Below are 16,563 nucleotides of genomic sequence, written 5' to 3' on the forward strand. Positions count from 1 at the left end.
CCGTCTGCCGTGATCTTGGAGCCCAAGAAAATAAAATCTGTCACTGCTTCCATTTCTTCCCCTTCTATATGCCAAGAAGCGATGGGGCCAGATGCCATGATCTTCATTTTTTTAATGTTGAGTTTCAAACCAGCTTTTGCACTCTCCACTTTCACCCTCAACAAGAGGCTCTTTAGATCCTCTTCGCTTTCTGCCATTAGGGTGGTATCGTCTGCGTATCTGAGGTTGTTGATAATTCTCCCGGCAATCTTAATTCCGACCTGTGATTCATCCAACCCAGCGTTTCTCATGATGTACTCTGCATATAAGTTAAATAAGCAGGGTGACAATATGCAGCCTTGTCATACTCCTTTCTCAATTTTGAACCAATCGGTTGTTCCATGTCCGGTTCTTACTGTTGCTTCTTGATCCTCGTACAGGTTTCTCAGGAGACAGGTAAGGTGGTCTGGTACTCCCATCTCTTTAAGAATTTGCCAGAGTTTGTTGTGATCCACACAATCAAGGGCTTTAGCGTAGTCAATGAAGCAGAAATAGACTTTTTTTCGAATTCTCTTGCTTTCTCCATGATCCGGCGAATGTTGGCGACTTGATCTCTAGTTCCTCTGCCTCTTCGGAACCCAGCTTGTACTTCCGGTAGTTCTTGGTTCACATACTGCTGAAGCCTAGCTTGTAGGATTTTGAGCATAACCTTGATAGCGTTATTTTCCGTGAATTTGTCTAATCCACTTAATGCCATTCAAATTGATGAACATCACTACATCTTGTGGTAGCAAATTCCAAAGTTTAATTAAGCACTGCGTGAAGACGTACTTCCTTTTATCTGTCCTGAATTTCCCACTGTTCAGCGTCATGATATGACCCTGAAGTTCTAGTATTATGAGAGAGGGAGAAAGATGTCTCCCTATCCACTTTCTCCACACCATACATAGTTTTATGCATCTCTATCTTACTGGCCTTTTTTTCTTTCCTAAGCTAAGCATTTTAAAGATAACATTATAATCTTTCTTCAGAGGTGAGTTGCTCCAACTCCTTGATCACTCCCTCCACCCCGGTCCGGTGGGGGAAAGCTCCTCCGGTGGGGCAAAGATGGCCCTCGGAGAATTAATACCCCTTTTATCCCAGCTCTGCAGCCAGCGCCCCTACCCCGTATTTTCATTTTCTCTCCCCCCCCCCCCACAATATAACTGCACTGGATTACTTTGCGTGGTTGTTTTAAAGTATGCTGTTCCAGCCACAGCCCTTCTTCCTCGCTCCTTCCAATCTGCAACCTGGGGATAATACCGATGGCGTATTTGTATTTTCACTGGTAGCGCAGTTTTTAAAAGTTTAAATGCTTGCTTAAAATCACATTTTTCACGTGAAATAAAACGGAAGTTAGAAACAGTATGAATTTCTATGTTTGCTGTTTTTATAGGGGTGGTTCATGCTCTTACACTTAAAATCTAGTTTTCTCGACTGTTTCCCATGGGTAGCCGTCACTTCCGACAAAGCGGGATGGTGTGAAAAGGAACCCGGAAATCTCGTCTTCTAACTTTAGTTGTATGAACAAAGAAAAGTATCTCTATGTATCACGTTACCACGCATAACAACGCGTGTGGGCTCTCATACGCATGTGTAGGCGCAGGAAGAAGGGAGCGACCACTCCCAGCTGGCGGCATCCCTGTGATGTGATTCGGAAGTGTCGGTGCTCGAGACTTCGGAAGCTTTAACGTTGTGGATGGAGTGAGGTATTTTATGCAGCTGGACATAGAGAAGCGTCTGCAGAAGTTTAATACAGGACAGCGGGGCAGAGATTTGATGCAAGTCCAGGGAAGTTCGTCGGTGAACAAGAGACTATGGAAGGTAGATGCACTGCATTCTTGGGAGGGAGGGACAGAGGCAGAGAGAAATTCCTTTCTGCAAAATTGACCTCCCCACCCCGATGGAGGGAAGCTGGTTTGTTAGGGTCATACTAAAACAAATGACAGTACTTGCCCATAGGGAAACCGTGAATGCCCATAGGGAAGCATAGACTTCTACCTGCCCATAGGGAGATCCTGAATGCCCATAGGGAAACATAGGTAGAAGTCTATATTTCCCTATGGGCAAGTAGAAGCCTATGCTTCCCTATGGGCATTTAGGATCTCCCTATGGGCAGGTAGAAGCCTATGTTTCCCTATGGGCATTCATGGTTTTCCTATGGGCAAGTACTGTCATTTGTTTCAGTATGTCCCGGTTTGGGTTTGTCATACAAATTTTTGCAACTCTTGGTCCCAAGATGATGAATGTGTCGTGTCTGCCATGTGTCATGTCACGGCAGAGTACCTGTCATTAAGGTGTTGTAAGCCAGTGTGGAAAATGCTAGGCAATCTGTAAACTGAAAGCATAACCCTTCAGAGGATATACATTTGTCAGAATTTATTTGGAATGTGATTCATGACTTTGAACACTAGTGTATCATTTTATCCTAATCTAGCGAAAAGCCAGCCCGCAGGGAGTGACCACCTCAGTGCCAATTATTCTATTTGAGAAATAATATTCGCCGCCAAATGGCTAATATCTTCACAGGTCTACCACGTGTAGAGGAGATCTGCCTTCCCCCTTCTATACTTTCAACAGATATTACTCACATTAGGATATATTCTTGCTAATTTTTGTGGTGTCATGTACCAGCAGTATTTTAAAAAAGAAGCTGCCTTGTTTCATCCCATAAACATGTGAGTCCTTACTTTTACTAACATAAAGATTACAAAAGAAATCAGCATAGTGTTAACCATAAATCAGCTTATTGTTTTAGCTTGGCAAGCCCTTTGATTAGCACTCAGATAGGCTGGCTGTCTTCAAGCTGTATTCCATGTAACCTGTGGGATTCTGCAATTTGGAGTGGGGATTGGGGATAAAAGTAGTAGCAGACAATTTTCCATAAGAATCACCATTTATAATCTTGCAGTGTGAAGTGCAATGATAGGAGAGTGTTGGATGTGTTCTAGATTGCACTTGGTTCACGCAGGGCAGCAGTGATCCTGCATCTACCGAGTGTGCATCCTAGACAATGCCCCAGAGTTCTCTGCAACACTCTAGAGTTCCATGGCAGATGTGCAGGGGTTTCCTGGCAGACAAATAAATGAGAGAGTTTTCTAAAGGCAGAGAGTTTGAAAACCACTTATGCAGATATAAGCGGAAACGGTTTCTACTAGCTCAAGTTGGCTGCATGCTCCTGTGGAAATCCAGCGAAGCATGATCTTGGTAAAATCCTACTTACCATGAGGGAATATATGTTGTTTGACCAGCTCCCTGTGTGGCTATATGCAATAAATTATTGTGTAGTAGGTCTACCATTTTGCAAGGCAGGTGTGGCAAACATGTCCTGATACATTGTGTGTCAGTTTTAATCCGTTTACCTAATCCTGGTGCCTGCCGGCTCCCTGCCCAACTTGAATTTCATTTTATTTCTTAAGGTTTTTAATTATTGTTTAAGGGGGGAGGCTGGCATACCAAAAAGCAAAGTACTGCCCTCTGGTACCATCTTTAGTTGGGTTCAAAAGAGTGTTTTTGTGTTTTGGAGCTCTGGTCCCACCTCTGCCCTGTACTTAAGTTCTTGGGCAAGTTACTTTACTTTTAGTCTTACCAGTTGCCTTCTGGGAAATGAGTGCTTTGTGACTGGCCATGCCCCCCATGGCAGCCATTTTATGAATGGGCAAGCCCTGCCCGCTGGCAGCCATTTTGCAAGAGCGTTCGTGACACTCAAAATTCCAAATGTGCCCACCAACCTGGAGCTGGGTACCCCAATGCTTTATGTCAGGCTTTCATGACTGCTCTGACAATTGGCTTTGTAATGGCTGAAAGGTGACAATCTGAACCTTCCTGGGGTGAGGTGTTTGCTTGTATATTGGCACAGAGAGCAGGGTTCAGTGCTGCATATGGCCTCCCCACCTCATGGAATGATAGTTCTATCTAACATGGTGATTTAATTTTTCAAGGCACATTTCAGCCCTTATGTTGGCATGCTCTTATGCTGTGCTGTGTAACAGTCGATCAGTACAATAGTTGGAATGGTCTCTAAAGTTATGCTAGAAGCAAAGTTTTAAGTGGTAAGTGGCCTTTAAAACCTCAAATGCCTGCTGTGACTTATTTGCAAAATAAAAACACTCATCATGTCTGCTCTAGCTCCAGCTTAGATGCTATATAATTACAAATAGTGTTCTGTAAAGTTACCTCTGTAAACTCCCCTGTGTATGCATACCCCTCATAATATCTCTATACTAAATGAAAAAAACACCAAGGGTCAAGAAATCCTTACACCTCAGGCTCTGATTTGAAGTTGTCTAGATGAGTCTTGGGTGCTTCCTGGAGGGTTCATGCTAGCAAGCAGAAGACACTGTGCAGCTCTTCCATATTTTTCTCCTTAACATATTTTCCATATTTTTCTCAGGGTTTCTGAGTTAAAGAAAAATATGGAAGGCAATATAAGAAAACACAGGAAGATCATGAGTAGAGAATGCCATCATCTGGACCTCCCATAAACCTTATGAATGATGGTGCCATAAAAGCCTTGTATGGAAGCACCCTCAGCTTGTTTGAGGATATGGATAGGGTACTTGGAGCTGTTTGGCCCACTACTTCTTCATTGGATTCCTGCCTATAATGGCTAAATCACAGCTGGCTGGGCAGGGTTGGCTAGGGGGAATCAGTGTCTATGAGATATAATAGATAGAATCACAGAGTCATAGAATAGTAGGGTTGGAAGGGGCCTACAAGCCCATCGAGTCCAACCCCCTGATTGACTACATACTACCTCCAGTATCAGAGTAAGGGTGCCTATGAACACCAGTTGCGGGGGAACATGGGTGGGAGGGTGCTGTTGCTTGTTGCTGGAAAGCTGGTTGGGCACTGCGTGAACAGAATGAGTCACAGAATCATAGAATCATAGGGTTGGAAGGGGCCTATAAGACCATCGAGCCCAACTCCCTGCTCAATGCAGGAATCTAAGTCAAAGCATCCCTGACAGATGGCTATCCAGCTTCATCTTGAATGCTTCCAGTGTGGCCACTAACTCCCTAAGGAATTGGTTCCATTGTCGTATTGCTCTAACAGTCAGGACGTTTTTCCTGATGTTCAGTTAGAATCTGGCTTCCTGTCACTTGAGCCCATTATTCCATGTCCTGCACTCTGGTATGATTGAGAAGAGATGCTGGCCTTCCTCTCTGGGACAACCTTTCAAGTACTTGAAGAGCGCTATCCTATCTCCCCTCAGTCTTCTCTTCCCAAGGCTAAACATGCCCAGTTCTTTCAGTCTCTCTTCATAGGGCTTTGTTTCCAGTTCCCTGATCATCTCTGTTGCCCTCCTCTGAACCCTCTCCAGTTTGTCTGCATCCTTCTTAAAATGTGGTGCCCAGAGCTGGACACAGTACTCCAGGTGAGGCCTAACCAGTGCTGAGTAGAGGGAACTAGTACTTCCTGGGATTTGGAAGCTATTCTTCTATTAATGCAGCCCAAAATAGCACTGGCCTTTTTTGCAGCCACATCACATTGTTGGCTCATATTCAGCTTGTGATCTACAATAATTCCAAGATCCTTCTCGCTTATAGTGTTGTTGAGCCACGTATCCCCCATCTTGTAACTGTACATTTGGTTTCTTTTTCCGAGGTGCAGAACTTGGCATTTATCCCTATTAAATGTCATTCTGTTGTTTTCTGCCCAGCACTCCAGTCTATCAAGATCACTTTGAATTTTGTTTCTGTCTTCCAAGGTATTAGCTATCCCACCCAATTTTGTGTCATCTGCAAATTTGATCAGCATTCCCTGCACCTCCTCCTCCAAGTCACTAATAAAAATGTTGAAGAGCACTGGGCCCAGGACTGAGCCCTGTGGTACCCCGCTCGTTACCTCTCCCCAGTTTGAGAATGGGGCACTTTGTTGAAAGCTTTGCTGAAGTTGAGGTATATGATGTCCACAGCGTTCCCACAGTCCACAAGGGAGATTACTTGATCTAAAAATGAGATCAGATTCGTGTGACAGGATTTGTTCTTGACAAATCCATGTTGGCTTCGAGTAATCGCTGCTTTCAAGTTGCTTACAGATGGATTGCTTTATAATCTGCTCCAGCATTTTCCCAGGGATTGATGTCAGGCTGACTGGTCTGTAGTTTCCAGTTTCCTCCATTTTACCCTTTTTGAAGAGAGGGACAACATTAGCCCTCTTCCAGTCATCTGGCACTTCACCCGTCCTCCATGATTGCTCAAAGAGAATAGACAGTGGTTCTGAGAGTTCTTCTGCCAGTTCCTTTATTACTCTAAGGTGCAGTACATGTGGCCCTGGAGATTTGAACTCCTTCAAAGTAATGAGGTGTTCCTTGACCATATGCCTGTCGATCTCAAGCTGCAATCCTGCCTCTTCAGCCTGTACTTCGCCTTTGTCAGGGTGTGGTCATAGACCCTCTTTTGGGAGAAGACTGAGCCAAAGTAGGAACTGAGCACCTCTGCCTTTTCTTTGTCATCTGTTATCATTTTGCCATCCTTATTGAATAGCTGAACCACTGTTTCTTTCCTCTGTCTTTTACTATGCACGTAGCTGAAGAAAGCCTTTCTGTTGCTTTTAGCATCCCTCGCTAACTCAGCTCATTCTCAGCTTTAGCCTTCCTGACACCATCCCTGCAATTCTGTGCTACCTGCCTGTACTCTTCCTTTGGTTGCTTGGCCTTCTTTCCACTTTCTGTATGTGTCCTTTTTTGTTTTCAGGTCATCCCTAAGCTTTTTGTGAAGCCACATTGGCTTCTTCTGTTATCTTCCACCTTTTCTTCTTGTTGGAATTGTTTGTAATTGTGCCTTGAGAATTTCCTTTTTTAAAAGCTCCCTTGGACTCCTTTTCTTGTTCGGGTTGCTTGCCATGGGACCTTACTTATCAGTGTTCTGTGTTTATTAAAATCAGCTTTCCTAAAATCCAGGGGACGCATTTGACTACACTCGGCTTTTGCTTCCCTTAGAACTAAGAACTCAAGTCATGGTCGCTTTCCCCCAGAGTTCCTGTAACTGCTACTTTATCCACTAAGGCATCTCTGTTGGTTAGGATCAAGTCAAAGATAGCCAGTCCTCTAGTTCCTTCCTCTGCTTTTTGTAGGAGGAAGTTATCTGCCACATAAGTCAGGAATTTCCTGGGGGGGCCATGTTTTGCAGAATTTGTCTCTCAACAAATATCGGGGAAATTGAAGTCCCCCATTACTACTACATCATGCTTCCTTGAAACATTGTCGATTTGCTTTTCAAAAGTTTCATCCTCGTCTTCTCCTTGATTGGGTGGCCGGTAGTAGACTCTGACCACCAGGTTCCTTTTATTCTTTGCTCCATTTATTTTGATCCAGATGCTCTCGATGGGACTACCAAACTCCTCCTCCTGTATTTCTGTGCAGAGATATGTATTTTTCACATACAGTGCAACCCCACCTCCCTTTCTGTTCCTCCTGTTCTTTTTGAACAAGTTATATCCTTCAATGGCTGTATTCCAGTCATGAGAGTCATCCCGCCAAGTCTCAGTTATACCTATCAAGTCATAATTTCCCTCTTGTATTAAGAGTTCAAGTTCATTCTGTTTGTTTCCCATACTCTGGGCATTAGTGTATAGACATCGAAGACCATGTGCTTCATAGTCTGGCTTTCTTCCTACATGTGTCTGAAAACTATTATTGGGCACTATTAGAGCTGTTCTCTCCGTTGCAGTGCATGAGCCTTCGTCCATTGTTACCCCCAACTTTACATCTCCCTTCCCCGTAGGATTCAGTTTGAAGCCCTTCTGATGAAGTTCTTCATGCTGTGGCCAAACACATTCTTCCCATCCTTTGTGAGGTGCAAGCCGTCCCTTACGCCCATCTTCCAGGAAGTATAGCCCATGGTCTCTATCCCTCTTCTAACTATTGGAAGGATGGATGAGAAAACTATCTGGGCCCCAAAGTTCTTGAGTTTCCTTCCCAAAGCTTCAAAGTCTGATGTGATTTCTTCGTAGCTCTGCTTGGCGGTATCATTTGTTCCCACATGGCTGAGAAGAAAGGGATACCTGTCAGTGGGCTTTATGAGTGCAGGCAACCTTTCAGTCACGTCTCTAATCCGTCTTCCCGGGAGACAACATACTGGGCGAGTCCACGGGTCTTCGTGACATACTTGGGTCTTGATCCCATGCAGCAAGGAGTCTCCCACTGCTACTACTCTTCTTGTTGTTGTAGGCCTGGGTTTCATCGCCTCTGCTTGACTGACCTTCACTCTCATGCAGGTTCCCCTGTGATTCTTCCTCTGCAGGCTGTCCTCCAGTCTCATCCGCAAGTACCTGGAATCGGTTCCACAGCTCCACTGCTTCCACTGGTGCAGAGTAGTGTCTAGTTCTTCTCCTCCTAACTGTCACCATTTTCCAAGGAGTATCCTCTACTGCATTTTTCCTCACCTCAGCATTTCCCACTTCTGCCTCAGCTTGCTGTTGCTCTTCAAGTTTCTGGTCTTCACTTTGCTGCTGTAGTTCCTCCATTCTGTCCAATAACTTTTCATGTTCTCTTACTTCCCAGAGGGTCGGCAGTCACCGCTCCAGGCCTATTACTTTTTCTTCCAGCAGTGTGATCAACTTGCACTTGTTGCAGATGTAGGCCATGTTCTCAGGCAAGAAAACAAACATTGCACACACCTTGCAGGTCACCACCACTGGAGAGTCTTGTCCTTCCATACCCTCTTTCCCTTTTTGTGTCTAGCTTTCTGATTGTTCTAGACTAGCCTGTGCCTGCTCCTCTATTCACTAGAGGTTAAAAACAAGAGTCCCACTGGTGTGGAAGTGTGTGTTACAAGAAAAATAATTTAAAAAAAATGTTAGGGGCCTTTCCCTTGACCTCCCCTGCTGAACTCCCCTGGCCAACTCCTGTTTGCTCCCCCTGTGTGCTTGCTCTGGTCGCTTGCTCTCTGGGAGCTTGCTTGCTTCTGTAGTCCCTGGACCAGCTGGAGCAGCTTCTTCTGCTCTGCTCAGCTGGGAGGTGGGAAACAGACTGAAGCTTCCCGCCCACACAGCTGCTGGGAGTACTCGGGCCGCACACCCCAATTCAGTTGGAGCTCTCAGAAGCACCTGGTGTGCTCACAGCCACTCAGAAGGAAAAAGGACAGCCCCCTGGGCTTTCTGCAGCCCACTTACCACTTTGCCTCTGTCTCCTTTGTCTTTTCTACCACCTGGTGAGCTCACAGGCACTCAGAAGGAAAAAGGACAGCCCCCTGGGCTTCCTGCAGCCCACTTACCTCTTTGCCTCTCTCCTTTGTCTCTTCTACCACTGCACCTCCCCTGGCCAACTCCTGTTTGCTCCCCTTGTTCGCTCGCTCTCTGGGAGCTTGCTTGCTTCTGTAGTCTCTGGACCAGCTGGAGCAGCTTGCTCTCCTCTGCTCAGCTGGGAGGCAGGAAACAGATAGTATAATAGCTCCTTGAAAGATAGGGTGGTGAAACCATTCCTTGGACCTGGTAAACTAGGCAGCTAACACCCCGTTCTAATCTTCCATTCATTGGCCCCAGATGCTTCTAGATGAAACTGATTATCTGGATCCCTGTCATGCTGGTTTCAGGGTTGGATTTAGTATAGAAAAGGCCTTGGTAGCCTTGGTAGACATGAGAAGATAAGACTCGAGTGCAACCCTGTTGGTTCTCATTAATCTGTCAGCAGCTAACAGCTAAACCTTCTGGAGCTCTTATCTAGGCTGGCATTACTGATCTGAAATGGTTCTAACACTGCCTGGCAAGTAGATTACAGAAGGTGGTGCTAGGGGACCTCTGCTTCAGCCTTTGGCAGCTGTTTTTTTGGGGTGCTGTCAAGTTCCATCTCATCTCCTATGCTAGTTAACATGAAACCGCTGGGTGAAGTTGACAGGGAATTTTGTGCAAGGTGTCTCCAGTATTGCTAGTGATGGACTGCTGTACTCCTTTTTATCTCACCAGATGAAGCAGTCTTGGTCCTTAATCGGTGCTTGGGAGCAGTGATGGGCTGGATAGATATATATGGTTTCTTTGTCTTTTTTTTTTTAAACTGCGCTTTATCAATTGATTCTAGGGCAGCTTACAGAATTAATCCAGTAAGTAATAAAATCACAGCCAATAAAACAATAATTAAAACAGCTGAATGCAGGCTTCACAAAGTATTTTAAACACTTAAAATAGTCAACACACTTAAAAAGGCCTAGGAGAATAAAAACATTTTTTTGCCTGGCTTTTAAAAAATATCAAAGCTGGTTCCAGGGGAGCCTAACTTGGGGGGGGGGGGGGCGTCCATAAGCATGGCGTCCATAAGCATGGCGTCCATAAGCATGGCATCACAGCTGAAAATGCCCTTTCTCTAATTCTCCTCCTCCTCATTTCTGAAAGTGAAGGCACCCCGAGGAGGGCATCAGCAGGTGACCTCTGTGTACAGGCAGGTTGATATGAGAGTGTTCCATTAGGTACTTGGGTCCCAAGTAATGTAGGGCTTTATAGAAGAGCACCAGCAACTTGAATTGGGCTGAGAAATCGACGGGCAATCAGCCTTCAAGATTGGCAAGATATGATCCCAACGTCTGGCCCCAGACACAGTTAGAATTTTAGCAGTTGTATTCTGTATTAACTGTGGTTTTTCTTCATGGTCTCCGTGCATCACACATATGGGCTCTGTGCCTGCGCGGAGCCTCGCTTGGGAACATTCTGTAGCTGAGAAAAATATTTTTGGCGGGAACCCTCCCCCACCGTCTACTGCACATATGCAGCAGGTTCCCGCCCGTTCCCTCAGTTCTCTTTTGACTGCCTTGCTGTAAGGACGTCTTGTTAGGACTTCTCTCTTGTTATAACAAATGCTGAGGAAGTTAGGAGTTCTTCTTTCTTCCTTTGCTGTCTCTTGTTTCATACACACACGCACGCGCGCGCACACACACACGGTTAGCTAGTTACTTCTCCTTTTATTTTTCGCGATCTTTGATCACCGTTTGGCAATGCATGGCCGTAAAGCCTCCCTTTCGTAAATGCATCCAGTGCGGCAGTAAACTACCCCCCATTGATGGACATTCACTTTGTTTTGCCTGGGGAAATCTCATGTTCTAGAGACCCACAGACCTTGTATGAGCTTTACAAAGCAAACGAAGCGCCACTGTTCAGATTGCTTAAAAGTGATCCTGTGGAAGAAAGCCTTGGAAGCCCTTGATTCTGCAAGACTTCCACATCTTGGATTAGAATTTAAAATTAGTCTTTATGCTGATGATATTTTGTTGTTTATCTCGGTTCCAGCTTTGATGAAATTGATTAATACCTTTGGTGAACTGTCTGGCTATTCAATTAATTGGTCAAAGTCGGGAATAATGCCGACTGGACATACGATATACGAAACTGCCAACTGGCAATTTTGACAGTGCCCAGAGTTTATTATTTGGGAATAATTATTCCTAGAGATATATCTCAAATGATTAGTTTAAATTAAAACAAATTGATTAATGATATTTCATGAGATACAGATAGATGAGTATCTTTAAAGTTGAGTTTATGGGGTAAGGTGAATACACTTAAGATGAATACCGTACCCCAAATTATTTATGTTATATGAGGGATCCCTATACTTATACCTGGCAAATATTTCCAAAAACTCAGTGCTTTGTTTCGTAAATTCTTTTGGGGTTCCTCTCCACCAAGACTATATTTAAAAAGGATGCAACTTCCAATTAATGGAGGCGTGTTCGATTTTCTGGATCTATCTGTGTACCATCAGGCCTTTGCTGATCTCTACTAAATTTTGGTCTTTTCCACTCAAAATTCGATTTTCCTCTGTGGTCATTATTGGAATCTTCTTGTCTGGTGCCTCTCTTTAAATGGATGGCATTAGGTTCTCGGGATATCAAGGTAGCCAGAGCTCCTCCCACAGTTTTGGCAGTTATGGAAGTCTGGTGTATAATGTCATGTCAATTACAGTTTGATCCGTTTTCCTATGCTAAATTGATTTTATGGGGAAATCCAGATTTAAGAATTGGCAAGAAAATGTTTTTATGGTGGACCTGGATAGATAAGATGATCTTTACTTTAGATCAATTAATGGGGGTTGACGATGAGTTTTTGTAATTTTCAATTTTGCAAGATCAATTTGATCTGCTGGCTTCTGCGGAATGGCAGTATTTCCAATTGAAACATCTACTGGTATCTAGATTCAGTCCTGCTGCTTTTACTGCCTCGGAGTCTCCTTCACTATTGGAAATACTTATTGAAGCTGATCAGATATATCGACCTACAATTCATGTTTATAAACTTTTATTATCAATGAATAAGTATGACATAAGTGGTTTACAATAGGAATGAAACAGGGAGTTGGAATGCCCTATTCTGCTTAATCAATTAACTGCCTCCAAAAGCAATGCTTTATTATTATTTTACTAGATGCAAATTGTCTCCATTAACGTCTATGGCAGAAAGTTACAGTGTCAATCAGGGAGAAGGTAGTGATGTATTGTGGGATGCCCCTCCTCATCCATTTTTCTTCTTTTAAAAACTATATTCATTGTTTGTAACTTTGGACACAAAGTACAACCCAGAATCAGGGATGATAGTACATCACAGTACATCAGCGCAGTACAGCCTGCTCTGCTTTTTGGTATACTGGGGAGCTGTAGTCAATAAATGAAACAGGCTACAGCACAAATGGCGTAAGACTCGAAGCATAGAAGACTGAGTACGCTCTAGAGAAAATGATCATGCCCGCCGCATGGCACTGCAGGCAGCAAAGGCTTATTTTGCTGCCACCATTGCATTCTTGAATAGCTGTCCAGAACTCTTCTGGGTGGTCTGAGGGCTAACACTCTCCCTAGCAAATGGAGCCCTGGTCCCCTCAAGGACCCACGGTGACCTTTTTGCATCACACTTTGAGGACAAATCACTTGTCTCTGCGGCAAACTTGACACTGTTGTTAGTGCAGTTCCAGTTGAGGTGTCTGATGCCACCATCTGCCTGATTTTGTGGGATCAGTTTCAGTTGTTGCAGCCTGATGACTTGGACAAGGTGCTTGCAGCAATGTGACCGACCATGTGCCCTCTTGATCCATGTCCTTTCTGGCTAATAAAAGCTAGCTGAGGGTGTATGACCAGGTGGGTCCAGAGAGTGGTAAATGCATCCCTCCAGGAAGGGATAGTTTCTGCTGTCCTTAAGGAAGCAGTAGTGCAACCACTCCTGAAGAAGCCCACTCTGGACCCAATGGTATTAGACAACGACTGCCCAATCACAAATATCCCTTTCCTAGGGAAGGTACTTGAGATGGTTGTAGGGGAGCAACTGCAGGCACTCTTGGAGCATACTGATTATCTAGATCTATTCCAGTCTGGGTTTCGACCTGGTTATGGGACTGAATCAGCCTAGGTTGTCCTGATGGATGACCTTTATTGAGAGAGGGACAGGGGGAGTGCAGCCCTGTTAATTCTGCTTGATCTCTCATCAGCTTTTGACACCACATCACTCCAGTGCTGAAGGAGTTGCACTGGTTAACAGTTGTTTTTCGGGCCCAATTCAAGGTGTTGGCATTGACCTTTAAAACCCGATATGGTTCCGGCACAGTCTATCTTAAGGAGCACCTCCAGCAACACCAGGGATGCCGCTCAACAAGATTGGCCTCGGTAGGCCTTCTGTCTATCCCATCAGCCAGTACAGTAAGGCTGGTGAGGGCTAGGGAGAGGGCTTTTTCTGTGGTGGCCCCGACTCTGTGGATTTCCTTCCCTAGTGACCTCCACCATTCCACCTCATTGATGAGCTTCCGCCAGGCTTTAAAAACCTGGCTGTTCAGGCGGGCATTTGAGGTGGGTTAGGGTTTTTTAGAGCAGTGTTGGTTGTTGTTGTTTTTGTTCAGTTGATTATGTAAATTTATTAGTGTTGTACACCGCCTAGAGTGGCTGGGTTGCCGGCCAGATGGGCAGCTAATTAAATAAATAAATAAATAAAGCCATCAACCATGGTGTCCTCCTGGATCGACTCTGTGGGATGGGCATTGGAGGCACTGTGTTACAGTGGTGCCAGTCTTACCTGCAGGCCCAATTTCAGACAGTAACATTGGGTGACCATTCCTTGGGCCCTTGACAATTTAGCTATGAAGTTCCGCAGTGCACCATCTTGTCCCCAGTGTTGTTTAACATCTATGTGAAGCCACTGGGAGTGGTCATTAGGGGATTTGGAGCCAAGTGCCATCAGCATGCTTATGACATGCAGCTCTATCTCCCTGTGACATCTGAATCAGGAGAGGCTGTGTAGGTCCTGGATCAGTGCCTAGACTCAATAATGGGCTAGATGAGGGCCAATAAACTAGAACTGAATCCTGGCAAGACAGAAGCCCTGTGGGTGAGTGGTTCCCGGGTCCGGGAGATAGCCTCACTTCCAGTTCTGGATGGGGTTGCACTCCCTCTAAAAGATCAGGTTCATAGTCTGGGGGTACTGCTAGATCCATCACTATTGCTGGAGGCCCAAGTGGCCATGGTGGCTTGGAGTGCCTTTTACCAGCTTCAGCTGGTTTGTCAGCTATGGCCTCTCCTGCACAGGGGTAGCTTGGCCACAGTGGTACTGGCACTAGTAGCCTCAAGACTGGATTACTGCAATGCTCTCTATGTTGGGCTGCCCTTAAGGCTGCTCCAGAAGCTGGAGCTAGTGCAGAATGCAGGAGCTGTGCTGTTGTGGGGAGCTGCCCCTTTTCAGCATGCAACTCCTTTGCTGAGGGAACTGCACTGGCTGCCTTTTTGCGTCTGGGCCAGGTTTAAGGTTTTGGTACTATTTATTTGATGTATTAGCCACCCATCTGGCCATCTACCCGGCCACTCTAGGCGGTATACAATCCTAATAACAAATTTACATAATCAACTGAACAAAAACAATAGCAACACTGCTTTAAAAAAAAAAACCCTAACCCACCCCAAATGCCCACCTGAACAGCCTGGTTTTTAAAGCCCAGCAGAAGCTCATCAAAGCAGGGGCATGGCGGAGGTCACTAGGGAGGGAATTCCATAGAATGGGGACCATGACAGAAAAGGCTGTCTCTCTAGTCCTCACCAGCCTACCTGTCCTAGCTAATGTGACAGACAGACGGCTTACCGAGGCCAATCTCGTTGAGCAGCATCCCTGGTGTTTGCTGGAGACGCACCTTAAGATAGACTGTGCCAGAACCATATAAGGTTTTAAAGGTCAATGCCAACACTTTGAATTGGGCCCGAAAAACTACTGGCAACCAGTGCAACTCCTTCAGCACTGGAGTGATGTGGTCTTGCCAATGGCTGCTTTAATCAGGCAGGCCGCCGCATTCTGCACCAGCTGCAACTTCCGAACTGTCTTCAAAGGTAACCCCACATAGAGTGCATTACAGTAGTCTAGGCAAGAGGAGACCAGGGCATGAACTACTGATGGGAGCAGATGGTTAGGGAGATAGGGGCGCAGCTGCCGTATCAGATGGAGGTGGTACAGTGCTGCCCGGCTCACGGCTGACACCTGAGCCTCCATGGACAGCTGGGAGTCTAAAATGACCCCCAGGCTGCGGACCTGGTCCTTCAGGGGTAGCTGCACCCCATTAAACACCAGGCCAACCTCCCCTTGTTTCCCACAAAAAGTACTTCGGTTTTGTCGGGGTTCAGTTTCAGCTTAGTCCTTCCCATCCAGCCACTCACCAATTCCACTTGGACAGGGTTTCTACAACCAACCTTGGCGAGGATTTAAATGAGAGGTAGAGCTGCGTGTCATCCACATATTGGTGATGCTGCACCCCAAGCCTCCTGATGACAGCCCCCAGCGGCTTCACATAGATGTTAAATAACATCAGGGAGAGAATAGAACCCTGTGGCACCCTGCAAGTGAGCAGCCAAGGGTCTGAAGTCTCCCCCCCCAGAGCTACCTTCTGGTACCTGCCAGAGAGGAAGGAAAGGAACCACCATAATATGGTGTGCCCTATGCCCAACCCCTCAAGGCAGTCCAGGAGGATACCATGGTCAACGGTATCAAAAGCTGCTGAGAGATCGAGGGGAACAAGGAAGGAGCATTTGCCCCTGTCCAGAGCTCTCCCCATATCATCCACCAAGGTGATGAAGGCTGTTTCTGTCCCATGCCTAAAGCCTGATTGAAATGGATCCAGACAATCGGCTTCTTCCAAGTGTGTCTGCAACTGCAAAGCTACTACCCGCTCAATCACCTTGCCCAAAAACGGCAGATTCGAGACCGGACAAAAGTTGTTCAAAGTGTGGGGATCCAAAGAGGGCTTCTTTAACAGTGGTCTTATCACCGCGTCCTTGAGGACTGATGGCATCACTCCCTCCTCAAGGGAGGCATTCACCACTGCCTTAATCCTCTCCCTAAGTCTCTCCCTGCAGCTCATAAAGAGCCAAGATGGGCAAGGATCGAGTAAGCAGGTGGTTGGCCTTAAAGATGAAAGCACCTTGTCCACTTCCTCCGAAGGAAGAAGCTGGAACCGATCCCACACAACCAGTCTGCCATTGGCCACTCCTTGTTCACTAACTGTATCCACAGCATGCGGAATAGCACTCCTGCTCCGGTCGATTTTATCTGCAAAGTGCTTTGCAAACTCATCACAGGAGGCCTTAGAATGGTCCATTAGTT

The 16,563-nt window shown here is 45.7% G+C and overlaps 1 protein-coding gene across 2 annotated transcripts in view; it reads left to right on the plus strand.

Annotated features, from left to right (window-relative positions):
* The first annotated feature begins 362 nt into the window (after positions 1-362).
* SETDB2 (SET domain bifurcated histone lysine methyltransferase 2) overlaps positions 363-16,563 on the plus strand; it is a 105,630-nt gene continuing 89,429 nt past the window's right edge. The window contains exon 1 of one of the 2 annotated variants that reach the window (XM_084821343.1): positions 363-435. In XM_084821343.1, the coding sequence (XP_084677469.1) occupies positions 381-435 (55 nt within the window). In that variant the 5' untranslated portion in view covers positions 363-380. Of the gene's footprint in view, positions 436-1,409; positions 1,843-16,563 lie in introns of those variants that run through there. The other variant, XM_084821352.1, reaches the window with a different exon arrangement.

Source organism: Heloderma suspectum, chromosome 1, assembly GCF_057233095.1.
Source record: "Heloderma suspectum isolate Gila_16-S chromosome 1, 16-S_ref, whole genome shotgun sequence".
NCBI classification, from domain to species: domain Eukaryota; kingdom Metazoa; phylum Chordata; class Lepidosauria; order Squamata; family Helodermatidae; genus Heloderma; species Heloderma suspectum.